At 52.0% G+C, this 17,294-nt stretch overlaps 8 protein-coding genes across 8 annotated transcripts; 2 read left to right on the top strand and 6 right to left on the bottom strand.

Moving 5' to 3' along the window:
• Nucleotides 1–3,468: 3,468 nt before the first annotated feature.
• Nucleotides 3,469–5,765, bottom strand: M421DRAFT_423274 (cytochrome P450 78A3). The gene is made up of 3 exons (XM_033593411.1): nt 5,349–5,765; nt 5,003–5,275; nt 3,469–4,866 (listed from the first exon to the last, which is right to left on the bottom strand). The coding sequence occupies exons 1-3, from the start codon at nt 5,556–5,558 to the stop codon at nt 3,724–3,726; spliced, it is 1,626 nt and encodes a 541-aa protein (XP_033446247.1). The 5' UTR covers nt 5,559–5,765; the 3' UTR covers nt 3,469–3,723.
• Nucleotides 5,766–6,597: 832 nt separating this feature from the next.
• M421DRAFT_423273 (3-chlorobenzoate-3,4-dioxygenase reductase subunit) lies at nt 6,598–8,914 on the bottom strand. The gene is made up of 2 exons (XM_033593410.1): nt 8,660–8,914; nt 6,598–8,588 (listed from the first exon to the last, which is right to left on the bottom strand). The coding sequence occupies exon 2, from the start codon at nt 8,447–8,449 to the stop codon at nt 6,767–6,769; it is 1,683 nt and encodes a 560-aa protein (XP_033446246.1). The 5' UTR covers nt 8,450–8,588; nt 8,660–8,914; the 3' UTR covers nt 6,598–6,766.
• Nucleotides 8,915–9,427: 513 nt separating this feature from the next.
• M421DRAFT_7494 (uncharacterized protein) lies at nt 9,428–9,844 on the top strand (the record flags this gene model as incomplete). Its single annotated transcript, XM_033597088.1, has 1 exon — nt 9,428–9,844. The coding sequence occupies one exon, from the start codon at nt 9,428–9,430 to the stop codon at nt 9,842–9,844; it is 417 nt and encodes a 138-aa protein (XP_033446245.1).
• Nucleotides 9,845–10,516: 672 nt separating this feature from the next.
• On the bottom strand, nt 10,517–11,135 carry M421DRAFT_423271 (uncharacterized protein; the record flags this gene model as incomplete). The annotated part of the gene is made up of 1 exon (XM_033593409.1): nt 10,517–11,135. A coding segment is annotated over exon 1 (300 nt), but the record flags the coding sequence as incomplete, so codon positions are not given.
• Nucleotides 11,136–11,285: 150 nt separating this feature from the next.
• On the bottom strand, nt 11,286–12,453 carry M421DRAFT_229314 (uncharacterized protein). Its single transcript, XM_033588392.1, has 2 exons — nt 12,261–12,453; nt 11,286–12,209 (listed from the first exon to the last, which is right to left on the bottom strand). The coding sequence occupies exons 1-2, from the start codon at nt 12,297–12,299 to the stop codon at nt 11,565–11,567; spliced, it is 684 nt and encodes a 227-aa protein (XP_033446243.1). The 5' UTR covers nt 12,300–12,453; the 3' UTR covers nt 11,286–11,564.
• Nucleotides 12,454–13,222: 769 nt separating this feature from the next.
• M421DRAFT_7491 (ALDH-like protein) lies at nt 13,223–14,330 on the top strand (the record flags this gene model as incomplete). The annotated part of the gene is made up of 2 exons (XM_033597086.1): nt 13,223–13,858; nt 13,902–14,330. The coding sequence occupies 2 exons, from the start codon at nt 13,223–13,225 to the stop codon at nt 14,328–14,330; spliced, it is 1,065 nt and encodes a 354-aa protein (XP_033446242.1).
• A 728-nt stretch (nt 14,331–15,058) lies between these two features.
• M421DRAFT_7489 (uncharacterized protein) lies at nt 15,059–15,664 on the bottom strand (the record flags this gene model as incomplete). Its single annotated transcript, XM_033597084.1, has 1 exon — nt 15,059–15,664. One exon carries the CDS (start codon nt 15,662–15,664, stop codon nt 15,059–15,061), a length of 606 nt encoding a protein of 201 aa, XP_033446241.1.
• A 205-nt stretch (nt 15,665–15,869) lies between these two features.
• On the bottom strand, nt 15,870–17,044 carry M421DRAFT_229687 (uncharacterized protein). Its single transcript, XM_033588393.1, has 3 exons — nt 16,951–17,044; nt 16,660–16,739; nt 15,870–16,613 (listed from the first exon to the last, which is right to left on the bottom strand). Exons 2-3 carry the CDS (start codon nt 16,728–16,730, stop codon nt 16,037–16,039), a joined length of 648 nt encoding a protein of 215 aa, XP_033446240.1. The 5' UTR covers nt 16,731–16,739; nt 16,951–17,044; the 3' UTR covers nt 15,870–16,036.
• Between the last annotated feature and the right edge of the window lie 250 nt (nt 17,045–17,294).

The following is a 17,294-nucleotide window of genomic DNA, read 5'->3' as shown; positions in this document are numbered from 1 at the left end:
CGGTCAACAGGCGAGCCGGTCACTTTTGCCAAGCCCCCACCAAACTTCACCCTATTATGGCCTAAAACACCAAACTTTGGCGCTGCACAGTGTAGTACAGCCTATTATATTATTTAGAGACTACTTCTACATTGTTCTTACATGTTTGCGTGTTGTGCTTAGTCTTATTACACTGTCCACACTGTCTTTAGGATAGCTTACCTACTTCAGCGCGCACCTACTTACTTACCTTCTTACTATCACTACGCGCCCTAAACTCCCCTAGAGCAGTTATTTGCAACCTATCCTTAACTATAAGGGTACCTTCTACCTTTACTTGCTTTCTTTTGTGTAATTTACAGTGTGTAGTAACGTACCTCATTGTAGTAGTCTGGCCAAAGGCCAATAAAGGATATCTACTTCCTAACAACTTTTGCTAAAAAGCATGCACAAGTTAACTAGACGTCTAGTTAACTGCGTAGATAATATATATCTAGCTTAAGCCAAGCCGGCTAAGCTAATGTAACCGGCTAGCTCTAGCTCATCTTTAGCTTTAGAGTCTAGACCGTTACATAGAAGGCCTAGATAGTAAGGATAACTCTGCCTTCTCTAGTAGTATTCTAAAGTTATTATTATTAAGGCATGTTATGTTAGGGTAAAAGGTGGCTGTGCTAAGAGAAAGTGGCTAGTTTGGTGATATAGCCAGCTTGGTGATAATCTACGTTATTCAGAGGGTAAGGATAGAGTAATTGCTACTGTTTAGTAGCAATAGTGGAGGTATTTATCCTCTGGACTTCCCAGATGGGCTAACGACCACGGGCCGGACTCCGTCCTGACAGCTGCACACTCTATTACCACAACTCCCTAATAATAACAAGCCCTAGCAGTTACAGACCCCTAGTACTACCCTAGGACTTAAGTTGTAATTAACTCTAGTTTAAGAGAAGTATAAGAAGCAGCAAGGTAGCTTACTAAACTGTGCTAAGCGCGCTTAAGCACTACGCAAAGGGGGGATCAATTTTATTACACAAGCTGGTTTTAGCACAACAGAAGAACGCTGAGCTTTATACAGCTCTAGCAGCTACAATAGAACGTAAATCGCGCAAAAGAAAGCGAATATAGAAGGAAGGGACCCTTATAGTTGAGGAAGGACAGCAGGTAGCAGCTCTAAAGGACTTTGGGGCGCGTAGTGATGGGAAGAAGCAGAAGAAGAGGGTGCGCGCAGCGCGCTGAAGTAGGTAAGCCCTCTTAATAACGCTGTGGACAGTGCAATTAGACAGGGCACAACGCGCAAACATGTAAGAATAATGTAGAAGTAGTCTTTAAATAATATTCTAGGCTGTTCTACACCTTGCAGTGCTAAAGTGTAGTGTTTTAAGCTATAATAGGGTGAGGTTTAGTAGGGTCTTAGCAAAAGTGTCTGATTCGCCCGTGTGTCCGACTCGCCTGCGGGGTACGTTACACAACAAAAATTGCATAAAGAAAAGCAAGTTAAGATAGAGGGGTCCCTATTAGCTGAGGAAGGCTAGTGATTGACGGCTCTAAAGGAGTTTAGAGCGTGTGGTGATGGTAAAAAGGCAAAGAAGTACATGAAGTTGTGGTAGAGGATGCTCTTTGCTAGTGGTTCTTTGACCTTGGATTGTGGGGAGAAGTTGGTTGTCGGACTCTGCTGAACAAGACGGCTGAGACATTAGTGAGCTGTTCGTGCATCCGACGGTGGCGGTGATTGCCTGAGCATAACTCGCTCGCTTCACCAGGCGATAACATGCTTAGCATCGCCGTACGTTGACGAGAGGTAATTCGTTGACTTGAGGACGTCAAAGATTGCCAATTACGCGACGATGACTGGCCACTTCTGTCCAAGGAGCCTGCAGATATCATGCCAATACTTGAGGAGAGCAAGGTAGAAAACGCCGGCGAGGACTGGGCTGTGTAGCTTCAGCCATTTGTGAGCGGGCTAATGTTATCTGCGACCTCGCCACTCCCGTAAAAGCTGACAGGTGGACCTGAGCTGGAACTGTCGAACTCGTAGATGTTGCCTAGCGGGGCATGAGCGATCTCCATGGCTGACTTGTATGTCTTACATCGTTCCCTGCCGAGAGCGTACAGTCTATCTAGAATCACGTGGAGATGAAAAGTGGCGGTCTTACTCATCTTGTGAGCGTACTGGTCCAGACGTGACACAACGCGATTAGTTTGACCAGTCTTGACTGACTCGTTCTGATAATCAAGATGGAGGCTGGAGCAGCCCAGCTACGCCCAAAGCCCGGAATTGCTGAAATATTTGGTCTAATTTGTGTGGATCAAATGACGGCGCTGCTTCATAGAATTTATCGCTTGTATCCTCAATCAGCAACACCGCAGTACGAAGTATACAGCACTCTGTAGAATATCTGTAAGGTGATTGTTTTTGCGAAATACTGAGACCACAACTCCTAAAGAAAGCGCTGAATGGCTAGCATATTTTTCGACTTAATCGTACATAAGCTCGTGAAGGGTTACACGGACAACTTCGCGCTCTTGGCTAGTCAGACTCGCGGGCTGCACTGGCATAGCCGAAGTGGAAGATTGGGTGGAGAGTAGCATGCGCAGCACCTTCGAACAGATGCTATTTCATGTGACAAACGTACTCCAAGGCGCTCAATTAGTACATGTGACCTTTGGAGTTCTGCTTTTGAGTTTCATTCTCCGTGGACTTAAGCTTGTCATAGACAGCGACGGCCTTGCCATCTTGAATGACGGCGTCTAGAGCCACGGCAAAGCTCTCCAGGAACACGACCGAGACTTGGCTTTTAGTTGCGAGTAAGGATGCTATAATTATGTGGTGTCGCACTTACACGTTGATCGGGTCAGTCGCTATGGGTAGACCTGTGATGTTCCCCAACGTTGTCTGGGTCGTATTCTCTTTCGACAGCTTGACTATGGTATTGATAGCATGGTTTATGCTACCTCTTACGAGCACGATCGCTTGGGGTAGGTACTGTACATCTTCGCTAGATTCACGATGGCTCCGGCAGCTGATGGGCAACGAAAGCTCGATGGGGGGTATGTATATTCAGGGTGAATACCTGACACACCGCACAGCGTCGACTAGGAGACCATGTGTACTGTTCATAGTCTACTTGATATTATCAGCATAGTATTACAAGAATTGAAATTTTGACACTTAAAAAACGTGATGAAGTACAACGGGCTGCGCGAAATGGAAACTCTCGGTGCCCTCCATAGCTTGCCAGGGACAGTCAGATTCTTTGAAGGTATGGGTCAGGGTGCATTGCTCATCCTAGACACATATATTACCTTGTGTTACATGGCACAGGCCAGGCCCTACCACGAGCGGGATGGCTGATACATCTCTTCCGGCACAGGTATTGATGTATCACTGAAGCAAACCGACCATGGAGTTGTCTTGCATCAATGATGGTTCCAAGGAAATGAAGGTTCACGCAAACAACACGCTCAAAGTTGCAGCGAACAAGCTTGGCAAGCGCGCTGAGTAAGACTCAAAAGATATGGCTCTCGGTTGTGCATGGTGAAAGATTTGAAAAAAAAATACAAGCCCGCATCAATCGCGATACCTCGACTTGACGAACGGGTCGACGATTGTTCGCAATGTCAGCAAGTGGACCAGAAAATTTACTCGTCGTACAGGTCCAACCAGGTGCACCCATGCCCTGATCAAAGCTCATGTGATCCACAAGCCATATCAGTGCATCTTAGCTCCACTATGTTAATACTCCTCTCCTATGCTTTGCTCCCTCCAGCCTCCCTTAGCCTAACCCTCAACCCCCCTTTCGGCCTCGCCGTAATGCCTCCCTGGATTTTCAACTCCCAATCGCCCTCCTCAAACTCGACCTCAAACCTGCCCACCAAACTGGCGACCAAACACGCAAACTCCGCCTTCGCAAACTCCTTGCCAATACAACTCCTCGGGCCATGCAGAAACGTCGTAACGGCATAGTTGCTCTCCGCACCGCCTGAATTGGCATTGCTGCCGAGCCAGCGGTCAGGGTTGAAAGATCTTGCGTCTTCGCCCCAGAGGTGGGTGGAAGTGTTGATTGCCCAGGGACAGATTATGACGGTTGTTCCACGCGGAACGAAGGAGCCACATATCGTTGTGTCATTTGCGGTTTCGCGCATTGTGAGAGGAACGGGGGGGAAGATGCGCAGTGTCTCGTTCAAGACAGCGTTGAGGTAGGGCAGGCGATCGATGTCTGTGCTTGAGATCTGGGCGCTGGGATCCAGGAGCGCGGGCAGCTGTGTGCGCAGTTCTTCGCGCAGGCGAGTCTGTGTCTCGGGGTGCTTGCACAGGCAGTAGATGGCCCAGGACATGGCGCTGGCGGTGGTCTCGTGGCCGGCGGCCAAGAAAGTCATTAGTTGGTTTACGAGATCTTCGTCGGTGAAGCCGCCCGATTCCATAGCTACGGATAGGATGTCATGGGAAGGCTTTTCGCCGCGCTGTAACTGGGCTCGCTTTGTGGCGATGAGATCGCGGGATACTTTCTTAATTGTTCCGATCGCCTGGCCGATCTCGTCGTTGCGCTTCAATGGGAGGTTCACTGCCACCCAATGAGGTAGCGTGCCGAGCAGCAGCTGAATGATCTGAGCGCCGCGGTTGCTGGAGAATATCTTCTTGTACGTTTGGAACAGCTCATTCTCAGGATTTATCAGCGAGTCGAAATCTTTACCCATGCCTGCTGAGCCAATGATGTCCAGTGTCGCACGTGAAGCCCAGTCACGAACTTCGATAACGACAGAGCCATCCGGAGCTCGGTCTGTGGTCTTCACGATGCGGTCAGTCATCTCCTGGCTCTTTCCCCAGAAGATAGGGTACAAGTCCTTGACATGACGGAATGCAAAAGCCGGCATCAGTAGCTTTCTTTGGCGCTGCATACTGTCAGTTTCAAAACCGCTATCATCTTCTCCGTTCCTCTTCGAACACATAAACAGACCCTGATCTCGCAAGTCGCAAGCCCTCACATGCGGCCAGAGTCAGCTCCCCACAGACAGGATTGGAACGTACCTTATGCTCATCTCCCTCTGCCAGCAAGATCCCCACCCCCAAAAGCCTGCCAAGACCCATTCTAATCCTGACCGGCTTGACGAATTCATAATTTCTCTGGACTAGCACCTCACCCAGCGCTTTGGGGCTGGTCACCAGCACACGACTTTCGTTGAAAAGCCAGCGGTAGTACAACACACCATCATTCGGCACGCTGTCAATCCAATCTCGCTGTGGCTCTCCTGATGGGTCGCGGAAGATGCGCGGGAAATGCCCGAGGATGGGGTGGCCGTTCTGGGTGTCGTTAGCTCAGGCCTCATCTTTCACGCAAGAGTCCCAACAGAGAGTGTGGAGACAGGGGACATACAGGGGGTTGCGGCAAATGTCTCAGCGGGCTCAAAAAGAATGGGTAGATAAGAATCCTGTAGAAAGCTTGCACAAAGTACTGGATCGCAAAGAGCGCAAGCACGGTCTTGATAAACCCGCCATGCGTCAAGGGAGAACCAGGCGCATACTTTTTGCTGAAGAAAGTGAGTGCGCACGAGGAAAGCAGGAGTGTACGCTTGGGGATGGCCATCGTGGTTGGTGATGGGCGATAACGTGTGGCGTGGAGTTGGCCGCGGCTTAAGACTGCGTGGCTCAAGCAGGCCTGATCGTGAACGTCGCAAAGGGCAACGTGTGAGTCGCTCAAGTCGGCACACGCAAGCCAAGGCTCACAATACAGGAAGATATGAAGAAGGCGATGATGAAGAGACGTGAACGCAAGCCTTATGCGAGGCAAACGCTTCTAACATAGCTCCCAACGCCTCGCGTTTCCTCGATGATGCGAAGTGGATGCCGCCCGGGAAAAGCTTCGTCCGATTGGCTCGTGCGCACGGTTGGTCGGTTGCATTATTGCCCCGCGTCTTCGAGGCCTTGCTAACTTCTGCTGTCGAACGGCTTTGAGCTCGTCCGCTGACGACTTTTCTCTCCTTCTTTGGGGCCACGAGGGCTGGTAATGAGATGTTGCTTACACGGCCTCGAAGACGGGACCATCGTGGCAGGAAACCGTCGGAAGTGAGATCTAGCATCAACGAGCGAACCTCTTTCTGAACGCACGAATCTTTCATGATCTGCGCTAGGTACTAAGCTGGGGTCCTGCGGTACTTCATCCGTCTCCGTCTCTTCGGAAAGCTTGGCCTGCTGGCGCCCAACTTGGCGCAAGGCCGAATCCCTGTATTGACCGCTTGTTAAGACTCGAGAGATCGTGAGAAGGTATGCTCCTATAGGGTGATTTGTGTTGGACTCCAGATTTGTACGCATTGTTGATCACATCGTCTCTTGTCATTGTTTTGTTACAGTAGAAGCAGCTCCGAATATCTCAATGCCACCTGGTCAGTGGTCCGAGGTCAACATGTCTTTGACCTCTCCGGCCTCACTCCTGGCCGTTCTCGATCCCCAACTTCGCCTCCGTGATCTTGTACTGCCATTGATGCGCTTGTCGGTTAGTGTCAGGCAAGGTCCCCTCGCAAGGAACGAGGTCTTCCGTGGGCTGAATAATCTGAGCGGTGTCCACGGTGTACTGTTGTGCAATAAGTCAATACAATAAAGTGGTCACAACGGATTGAACGATCGAGTTCATGATGGCATGGCATTAACAGCAGACTGACCTAGACTTCCACATGACTAGGTGATTGCTTATAATAGCGCATCGACTTTGTGGCCATTGTGGTAGATCCCATGACCTTTTTTATCACGCTCGAAGCTGCGCTTGTTGCGAAGACCCTGAGTGACTCGACAACACACCTAGAGGTCCAGCACAATCCTCCCAACACCCCTGCTCACACAAGTCAACATCGCCCCACGCTTCTCTTCCTGTTGCAACCCAGTCCCCATATGCTCGACCCGTCCATCAACAACATCGACCTTACAAGTTCCACAATTACCGACCTCGCATGAGCTATCAACGTCCATCCCCGCCTCTTTCAACACATCGAGCAGCGTCTGAGTCGCACTGACCTCCACGACTCTCTTGCTTTGCCTCAACTCCGCAGAGAACGGATTGCCGGACGTAGTGACTGTGAACTGCTCCGTATGCACGAGCGCATCGGGGATGCTGAGTGACTTTGCGGTGGCGAGAACGGCGTCCTTCAGCCGGGTCGGACCACAGGTATAGATATGCGTGCGGCTGTCTGCATGCCCGAGAATGGCCTTGAGGTCCATACGTCTGCCTTCTGACTTGTTGTAGACAGTCACGTTGGCTCCGAGGGCGGTGATCTGCTCTTTGAACGGGACTTCGGCGGACACAGCGTGGTGCATGTGGAAGTTCTGCTTGGTCTTCTGGAGATACGATAAGGCGACGAGGAAGGCGGTGATACCAATTCCGCCGGCGATGATGATGTGCATGTCTGTAGCGGAGGCGAGGGGGAAGGATGCGGTTATGCGTCCTGCGGTGACGACAGAACCGACTTGGACGATCTCGTGTAGATATCTTGAGCCACCTCGGCTATTCTCATCAAGCGCGATACCGAGACTGAAGCGCTTCGTAGTGCCGCGTGTGACAGAGTATGTGCGAACGAGCTTCCCGCCAAATTTGAGACGGATGTGGCTGCCGGGTTCGACTGGTGAAGGGTTGGGTGTGTCTTCGATGGTCTCGAGGGTGAACGATGTGACATTGCTGGTCTCCTTGCGTTTCTCGACAACGCGACACTCGTACCAGGCATCCATTGCGTCGTCTGAGCCGCCATACATACGACCATCCTGGTTCTCCGTAACGCCTTTCATCAGTCGGGCGCGGAACTTGTCCTTGATCTCCCAACCAAGCTGTGGAATTTCGATGATCTCCTTCATCATATCCGTTTTGTCTGTTTCGAGGAACAGATAATACTCGATTCTCGCAACCGTCCAGTCTGGATGCGGTCGCTCAAGAAGCCGAACAGTATCTCCAGCAGCTATGGTACCAGGCTTGACAACCCGATATAGCCAGCCTGTTCGAAAGAGGGTCTGTGTGCGTTTGGCCATGTCCTTGACTTCGAAGCGGTGATTTAGCTTGTAACATGGTGACCGAGGCTCGGCGACTTCGACGATGACGTCGCCGATGGCGATGCGGTCACCAATGCATACGTTTCGTTCGCTCACTTCAGCGTTGAAGATATTCTCACCGAAAGCACCGGGCTTAAAGTGCGCTTCTGAAATGGGAATTTCCTTAGACCATTTGTTGTAGTGTGAAGTGCAATAATGTAGGAGTGCCTTATCTGGACTGCGGTGTGGCTCGTAGGCATGCTCATCGCCAACAATACCATTCTTGGTGATAGTGACAGGCCCTGGAATGCTTGTCTTGAAGATTGCAGTTTCGATACGACCGTTGCCGAGCGATTTTCTGATCTTGCCACTGCGTATCTGACCGAGTGGAAATGGCTGGAACGGTGGAGGGTTGCGCAATGTCTCAGGTTCTGGACGTGGTGGTGGGATCCAAGTGGAGATATTCATGTTGAGATTCTGCGAAGTTGGTCCGCTCCTGTGGTTCTCGGTGTTGATGTGCTGGGTGGATTCGGGAATGGGAGGCAGACGTTTAAACAGGACCGGTCCCGCCCGATCGCCACAAGTGAGATAGCTTGCGTTGGAGTGCCTGATCAAGCAGAACAGCGTGAGCACATCCACGGATACAACTTGACTCGTTCAGTGAAAAGGTTGGCTTACCATGGGGTCGCTTGTTACTGCCAACTGGCTGGGGGCAGTGCAAGGTCAACAATAAGCCAAAGATAGGGAGAGAGTTATAGGACATATAATGGTGTAGCCCTCTCTTGATCCCAGAAAGATCTGCTGAGAAGGGCTGAGTTCGTCTTTGTATAGGATGCACCGAAGCTGATCGCCCGAAAGGATGTTTGGTAGTGTGGTGAGGCAACAAGAATGAACCTTTATTTCGGCATCTTATATATTGCAGGCGAAAAAGCTATAGCACTGGTGATCGTGCACCTTCCTATCCTAGATATATAGCTGTTCACGTCCTGGGGCCCTTGTTGAAACGTGATGGTGCTGCCTGAGGGCTGGTGGGTCTGGCTCAACGAGGTCGGATTTCAACGCCATCTCCGAGGCTGGCTCGGAGACTATGCTGCTTCCCCGAGTCAGCGACAGCCTTAACACTTTGCGACCAGTGAGTCCATCATGAGGCCAAATGTCGCATGTCTCCTATTTGAAGTGACCATCATACTGTTGTCACAAAGATGTTTGAACGATGTGCCCAGCGAAAAATGTCTGTGCGGCTGTGACGTCAGATTGTCGTGACAGCTCGAACTTAGCTACACAAACGTCAACTCTCGCCGTGACAGGCTTCAAGACTCCAATTGCACTCATCTACCTGTGAGTTATTTTGAAAATGTAAGTACTCTTCAATCGCATGGTTCTGAACCTTCCTTGACTCTTACAGACCTTACACCTTCACAAGCCAGACCACACCATCCTACAGCCATGTTCCGCCTCCAACCCACCCGCTCACTGGCACGCTCTGCGCGCATCCAATTCGTCCAGCCACGCTTCCTCAGCACTTCACGTCCGCTATTCGCCCGAAAGAGCGCCGAAGACAAAGATTCGATCAACACGAGCTCAAATGAGTACTCTAAGTCTGGATCCGACGACGCGGCCGCACACACCGACGCCGCCTTCAACCCTAATCAAACTTCACCCGAAGCTGCAGAGGCCAGCGCCGAGAAGGAGTCAGGAGATGCCAACAACAGTTTGAACGTGAGCCCGGGCAACCACGAGGTCAGCCATGCGAATGACCCGGAGATTGGAGGAGCCAGCCAAGGAACGAATGATAAGCCCAGTGGCTCGGGTAGCCCAAATAAGCAGGGCGGTGGAAGTAGTGGGGGTGGAAGTCACAACTAGGTCATAAGCATCATCGGAGGAGGGGAACGAACAAGCAGCGCAAAGCGCAAGGCAGCATATGACACAATTACATTTACCAAGAGCCTGGAGTACGAATGAAGACACCATACACAATACGATCATACCTCAACAGGCCAGTATTTTGCACTGACAAGAATTAGCAATCGTTGAGCAAGATCCTCCTCAACAGACAAGCCAAACAGGCCATCAGGTGCACAAGAGGAAAACCGTTAAATGCAATGTATATACACTGTCTGGTGTCTACACCCTGCCCACTGTTTAAAAAAAAAAGCGCCGGCAACTCCTTCAATGCTATACCAAGCAACACGAGGCCATGCTATGCCATGCAATGCTAATCATCCCACTGCATATTCAATACCGACTCCTTAACCTCACCAGCGTCAAGATTCCGAATAGCCTCCTGTTTCCCCCCTACAGTCTGATTCCGCTCCCCCTCCGCGAGGAAAAGTCACATGTGCCCATTGAACGCCCACCCGGCGGCGAGCGGCCAGCCGAGGACGACGGCGTACCAGGGGAAGAAGCTGTTTAACAGGCGTTAGCAAGCCATTCTCAGAAAAACGAATGGAGCCATGTGATATGACCCAAAGTGTGTTGGGAAAGGAGATGGATTCGAACGTACACTAGGGATGTGCGGCCGAGCTTACGGAACATGACGCTGTATTGTGCGGGATACGGCTTTGCGCTCACGGGGTTGCGTGCGAAGGGGTGAGGCTCCGTCATGTTGCGTGCCCAGGTGCGGAGCATAGTGCGGGCGGGTGTTGCGGAGGGCATCTTGAAGCTGTGCTTTGTGATGTGCGTTTGGTTTGTTTTACTCAGGATTGAGTATAGTGCTAGGACCGAGTTAAGTTGGGTCAAGATGGTGGTGACTTTGCCTATCCGGGTCGTTGTATATTTGTACGACTGAGTAGAGATGCTTGCTGATGATAAGTTCTGTGGTGTAACAAGATGCATTTATTCATCCTACAATAAGTCTACGAGACATGTTTGATCCTGCTTATTCCGCTATTGCAGTACGTCAATCGTCCTATCGGACCACCAGTATCACCTGAGATACTGTGGGTGGTGTGTGCTCAGCAGCAGCCGGAGGATCGTCGCAACGCCGCTGAGCACACGGTCAGCCTTACGAGCCTGCGAGTCCGAGTTCCCCTGGGCAGCCAAGAACCGAGCCATGTGTTTGTACGTGCATTTCCATTCTAGGACATGAGAGCATAATGTGGACCAAAAGCGAATTGTTCTGGCCAGTCAGAGGGAGAACTATCCTGCAATTGTTGGGTTGTCGGGTGGCGTGGGCAAAGTGTCGCAAGAGAGTGGTGTGACCTTTGCACGAATTCTTCGGCGAGACGGGCGGCACGGCGCTCACCGAAAGCCGCATCGCGTGAGATACGTGGTGTGACACAATATTCAGATCAGAGCGTCTTTGCCCAAGTAGGTCGCACAGTGGAAACGCGGAGAACAGGCTGAGCGTTCATTGGCTGCTCTCAGAGCATATTTGGAGTTCGAGTGAGGTCATTCTCTGGTAGTACGGTGCACGACAGCGCGCTCCAGAGAATCCAGCAACCTGGTAGCTGTTTACTCGATCATGATTGAGACGAGTGGGCAATCTGATTGAGGGTATCGCGAAGTAAAGGGCAAGTGCTTCGGCATCCACACAGCTACAAGCACCCTTCTGAGCTATCTGCAGTGCATGCCTACTCACAATCTACGCCTTGCCCAGCGCGTTAATCTCAGCCTGCCCCAGTAGCCAGACGCCACCCTCCTTCTTGCCCTCCACACACTGCACTCCCGCATTGACAGCAGCCCTCGCAATGGTCGTCGCATCCTGCGCCCAGAAATCCGTCAACTTGGGTGTTACACTCTTGAACAAGCCCGCAACCTTCTGAATCGCAAACTCGGCGGGCCTGCTATCCTCCCTGCCCCCAAGAATCAGCCCCGGCCGCACAAGGACCGTGTGCTTGAACCCCAGCGCCTTGACGCTCTCTTCCAGCTCGCCCTTCATCCTAACATACGCGAAACTGCTCTGCGCGTTCGCGCTTCCGGCGCTGATCAACACGTATGTATCGACACCGGCCTCTTTTGCGGCTTTGGCAAGCGCGAGATTAAGGTCGTAGTCGATTTCGCGCTGAGCTTCCAAGCTGCCGGCTTGTGCTTTCGTGCTCCCGAGGCCGGAGAAGAATATTGCAGGTGCTGGGGAGCGCGGGAACATGCTCGTCCATGTCGATGTGTCGGTCGATGTGATAGGATTCAACTTGGACGTGGCAGTGGGGTTGGGCAGGTCACGGCGTGCATAGGCGTAGACGGATGAGAAGGAGGGGTGGGCGAGGAGCTGGCTGAGGATGTTGGAGCCCTGTGACAGTAAGCTCTAGGTCGACTGCGATGTTTCTGGTGTGGTACTTACTACGAGGCCAGTGCTCCCTGCGAGCGCTGCAGTCGACATTGTCGGTGACTGTACGGGTAAGTTGTTGAGTTACCGTGTCTTCGATTTAAGGGGCTGGATCCTGCTGTGTCTGAGTGAGTTGCTGCTGGTCAGTCTTTATCGCAAGAGCTTGATTGTGTTCTGGCCCTTTCGCCATTAAAATTCGTCCGAGCGGAGGATCATCGTCATAATTCCGGGTTCTTGCAACATTACGACAATGCTAATGACGGGACTTCATTTGATGTATATGTCGTAATGTCTACAGAGCAGGATAGTTCGCATGTCTTTGAGGTACGACAGTGAGTGCACGTCTCAGTCATAAGCTCACGATGCAAGTGCGACCCACACGCAATCAGCAGGAGCCAATCAGCAATCGGCAAGCCAACTTTTCCCTGCATTGGCTGTTGTATATGGGCCTGCCATCAACAATCTCATGCGTCTGCTTCGCGCGCTGGCAAGTTACCGACATGTCGGCTACATGGTTCTCTGATCTGTCAGCAGTGGGTGTGCCAGCTAGACTTCTAGAATATCCACTTTGGTTCGCCTCGCCTTCGAGACCCCCGCAATACATCAGTTGATTACCGCGTTCAGCCTCTACTTCGTACTGTCTCCACTTGGTAGGGAAGTGGTACACCATTGGATTGATCGATATTTTGAACAGCGTATTAAGACCGGCGGCTCAGCCAACCGAAGGGCCACCAATGGGTCCTTGGTTGAACCTCCCTTCCGACAGTCGAGTTTGATCCATGCACAGTATCGAGTGGATGGAGGTACCACGGGCTGTTCTAGCTTCTGCGTCTTCCACCGATGAGGGTCTGTCATGGCCGATCTCGTCTCCTGAGTAGTGGTCTCGAAGATGTTTATATACCCCACCTGCATCTCTTGCTGCCAGGCCTGTGAACTGCACATATAAGGAGGTACTCTTCCGACACCGAGTCATCAACATGTCGGTACAAACACTCAACATCAACGGCCGAGAGGTCAAGTTCAATACTGGTTTGTTCATCGGCAGCGAGTTCGTCAAGCCCCAGGTCGATAAAACTTTCCCCGTGGAGGACCCCAGAATAGGAAAGACCATTATCGAGGTTTCAGAGGGTTCGGTCGATGATGTCGACATTGCAGTCAAGGCCGCCCGCAAGAAAACGAATGATCCAGCATGGAACGAGCTTAACCCTGCGGCACGAGGCCAGTTCTTGCTGAAGCTCGCAGATCTGATGGAGAAGCACTTCGACGACATCCTTGCCATTGAGATGCTGGACACCGGAAAGACAAAGAAGCAAGCAGCCAACCTCGACCTCCCTGGCTCAATCGACAAGGTCGTCTTTACCGGCTCAACAGTCACAGGCCGTGCCATCCTCCGCGCAGCAGCAGACTCAAATCTGAAAAAAGTCACACTCGAGCTCGGCGGCAAGAGTCCCAACATCATCCTCCCCGACGCCGACCTTGAGAAGGCCGTGAAATGGAGCGCCTGGGGTATCAATATGAACTACGGCCAGACATGTCACGCGGGCACCCGCATCCACGTGCACGAAGACATCTACGACAAGTTCACCGAGCTCTTCACCGCGCGCATGAAGGAAGTTGCAGCACGACAAGATCAAGGGCTATCTTGAGGCCGGGCAGGAGGAGGGCGCAACCGTCACTCTTGGCGGCAAGGCGCACGAAGCGCCCGGCGGCGGATACTTCATCCAGCCCACGATCTTCACAAACGTGACACCCGAGATGAAGATTGTCAAGGAGGAGATCTTCGGCCCTGTAGTCACCGTCATTACGTTCAAGACTGAGGAGGATGTGCTTGAGCTCGCGAATAACACAACGTATGGCCTAGCTGCTGAAATTCACACCAATGACTACCAGCTTGCGATCAGGGTCACCAACAAGCTAAAGGCGGGCACGGCGTGGGTCAATATGTTCAACCTTGTGCACTGGAGCATTCCGTTTGGTGGGTATAAGGAAAGTGGCACTGGGCGCGAGTGCGGTGAGGCGGCTCTGGAGAACTATACACAGACGAAGGCTGTGTTCTTCAACATGGGTGTCGATGCGCCGCAGTAGGCGCTGATACAGTATACTCACTTTCACCTTCAAGACCCCGTTCCGATATTATGTAGGCTGAAATTCTGTGGCGTAAAAGCAAAACATCACCCGTGCACATGCTGATTCTCCGCAGCCACTCAACACCGATGCTTTCCATTCAAGCTATGACCGATAAACCCTTTCACCCACCTCAGTCTAGGACATCACCCTCATTCTCATCCCGCTCCTCCGCCGGCCTCAGCCTCTCTTTTGTACTGAACAAGTACCCGGTTGCCTGGCTCATGAGGCTCTTGGTTGGCCGATTGGTAGGACTATGAATCTTCTTGATACCCAAGTAAGCCTTGACTTTGTTCTGCATCTCTACCGTGTTCCTCCTGGCTGCAAATGCTCGTGCTGCTGCTCTTTGCACTGCTACTGCCGACGAATCCGCTTGCGATGAGGGACCTGCTTGATTAGAGCTGGTATCGTCAGACTCGTGCTTGATTGACGAATTTGAGTACGACATACAGATCCCAATGACTGCCATGCTGTGATCGATCGGAAAATCTCGAGATTCTGGGCGATGACGAGTCAGCCATCGCGCAATTGTCAGACGATGACTCTCCCAGTGGGTATTTGCCATTGTCGCATGCAGATCCGCCGGTTGTCGCATTCGCGGATTTCCGACTCTCCACGGCCTTGCCCTTGCCCTTGTCCTTGCTAGTCGGCTGGGTGTCCGTTTCAGATGAGCTCCCCGAGGTCGACTCCTAGGTCGAAGTGGAGTCCTTCATATTACCAGAATCGGCCTTGCCCTCGTCCCGTTTGTTGGACGCCCCGCTGCTCGTGGGTTTCCTTCCAAAATCCGACGCGTAATAAGGAGCACCGCTGCGCTGGACCCTAGGGTCGACCTCGGCTGTCACAATGTTTTTCGATCCCCCGGAGGTAATCGACCCACCCGCAGACCCTAGGTGGTCATCAGGCGGGGATGCGGCAACCTTGGTCCCAAGATTAGGCTCGTTGAAGGAGACAGCTTTGCCTTTGCCCTTGTCCATCTTCATCGAGCCGCATCCTGTTGCTGACTTACCCTTCTCTTTATCCAAAATTGCTGACTGGCTCATGGCCGCAAGAGCAGCTTCATCCATAGAATACGATGAACAGGGAAAGGCGGCCCTGGGCTTGGATTCAGGCTCTTCATTGGGGGCGGTCTGATTATCAGGTCTCGGTACAGCCTGGAGTTCTTCGGGCGCAAATCCGCAGATGCCCACAGGCGCGCGTTGCGAGCTGGTCTCTCCAGTAGTTGTAGTCGGGACAGAGTGCATGCGGGCCTGGTCGCTCTTTGTTGCAGATGCGCCCATAGGCCCATAGCTGTGCATTCCTCGAGGTTGAGATGGAAATTCATCGGATGAAGGCATTCGCACATATTTGTATTGGGATGCCTTGATGAAGCTGCTGACGGATCTCGTCGTCTCTGTTGGATTCAATTCGCGTGCACGTGAGGCATTTGCATATCCGGTACGCTCTTGGCGTGATGATTCAACACTCTCCTCTCGAGTACTGCTACTTCGACTCGATACACGTCGCTGAGTACCCCCAGGCCCGATTCTGGTGGGTGAGATGTCTTCAGAGTCGCGTTTCGCTGAGGGACTCCTGGGGTCATTGGGAGACTTGCCGGGCTTAAAGAACGAGACCTTGTCCGGAGGCTTGCCGAACAGGATTTCTGATGGGAAGGGTTTGTCCGTCCATGGCTACTGGAGCGCCCAATCTGCCGGCATAATAAATCCGCTGTCCTTGAAGTCACGCTGGATGTAGTCCGTCAAAGCGTCGAGTCTCTTGCGTTGTATGTGCAGAACACCAAGTCGGACGTCCTTTTCCCGCTGACTCATAGAACTGAGTATGGAAGGAGCTTTGAGCGTGCGAGAGGCGCCTTGCGTGGCTGCTGATTCGTTTGGAGTGTCAGCTCCTTCCAGCGCAGGGTGTCGGGCATCGCCATGGCCCTCCGCGGTAATCTTGAACTGCTGTACCTTATTTGGTGGGAGCTCGCCAATTAGTACGAAAAGAAGCTCCGGCTGGAGTGATCGTATCAGAATGTTGCAGGTTTCCGCTTCGATAGTGAGTGTCTCGAGAGGTGGTTTCAAGCCATTTTGCTGTGCTGCCTCTGCATCATCTCGGGCTGAGTCCTTCCGCGGGTCTGGTGTCGACTGCGTCTGTCGACCGGTGCACTGATCTTTCCATGCCGCCGAGATCAATGCTGCCTGGTCGCGAAGTTCCTTGATATTTACTGGGGTCGAATAGGCGAGCAAATTGCCGTTTGGTGACATCAAACTGCGTCTTTTAGAGGGGCCCTGGCATTGGGTGCGGAAGGACCTACAGCAACCGCGGGTAGAGCTTTTCGTTGACATTCCTAGTGAGCCACTCGCTCACTTTGATGATGTCTATCATCGGACCGTCCTTGTGTGCCTGCATGGTCAGAAGCTGCAAACGGGCGGACACGCGCATTTCAGCGTCTGGGTGTTGTTGCTGTCGATCAGACATAGCGAAAGAATGAAAATACAATCCGTGAAGTGTAACGACAGAGATGTCTTGAAAATATGGCGGCGGTAGCCGTGTGGTACAGATAGCTTGGACGGTGTGGTAACGGGTAACGAATGAGGTCACGTACCTGAATCAGAGATTACCTTCTCAACCACGGAAGCGACGCGCACGTGGCAGGGACTTGGTCTTGAGCCGCAATTGCTACGAACAACGCTATGGGGACGGGCACCAAGGTCGATTGCAGCAGGAGTATGTATCTGAAACGGAAGGTAAGACTGTGTCTGAGATATCGCGGCCAGCCACAATCTTAGAAAGAGCTTTGACCATGCGACTAACTTCCATGTCACGTGCAGTAACTGTGCGGAAGGCGCAACACTCCTATCACATTCACCATATCTGTGCAAAACACCTGCATCTCACCAACCATGCGCTGCACAAATGCGAGATGTCACAATGTTTTGGGGCCTTGCC

The sequence above is a fragment of the Didymella exigua genome, assembly GCF_010094145.1.
Source record: "Didymella exigua CBS 183.55 unplaced genomic scaffold M421scaffold_25, whole genome shotgun sequence".
In the NCBI taxonomy this organism is placed as follows: Eukaryota; Fungi; Ascomycota; class Dothideomycetes; order Pleosporales; family Didymellaceae; genus Didymella; species Didymella exigua.
Note: the sequence above shows the minus strand (reverse complement) of the source record. Positions and strands in the feature narration are given on the sequence as shown.

Bases quoted from the DNA above. Each gene is read 5' to 3' on its own strand.
- M421DRAFT_423273 (XM_033593410.1), bottom strand. From the start codon at position 8,449: ATGAATATCTCCACTTGGATCCCACCACCACGTCCAGAACCTGAGACA.
- M421DRAFT_229687 (XM_033588393.1), bottom strand. From the start codon at position 16,730: ATGATAGACATCATCAAAGTGAGCGAGTGGCTCACTAGGAATGTCAAC. The intron at 16,614-16,659 runs GTAGGTCCTTCC...TAAAAGACGCAG, and splicing joins AAGCTCTACCCGCGGTTGCT to TTTGATGTCACCAAACGGCA.
- M421DRAFT_229314 (XM_033588392.1), bottom strand. From the start codon at position 12,299: ATGTCGACTGCAGCGCTCGCAGGGAGCACTGGCCTCGTA. The intron at 12,210-12,260 runs GTAAGTACCACA...TTACTGTCACAG, and splicing joins CAGGGAGCACTGGCCTCGTA to GGCTCCAACATCCTCAGCCA.
- M421DRAFT_423274 (XM_033593411.1), bottom strand. From the start codon at position 5,558: ATGGCCATCCCCAAGCGTACACTCCTGCTTTCCTCGTGCGCACTCACT. The intron at 5,276-5,348 runs GTATGTCCCCTG...AACGACACCCAG, and splicing joins GACATTTGCCGCAACCCCCT to AACGGCCACCCCATCCTCGG. The intron at 4,867-5,002 runs GTACGTTCCAAT...GACAGTATGCAG, and splicing joins CAGAGGGAGATGAGCATAAG to CGCCAAAGAAAGCTACTGAT.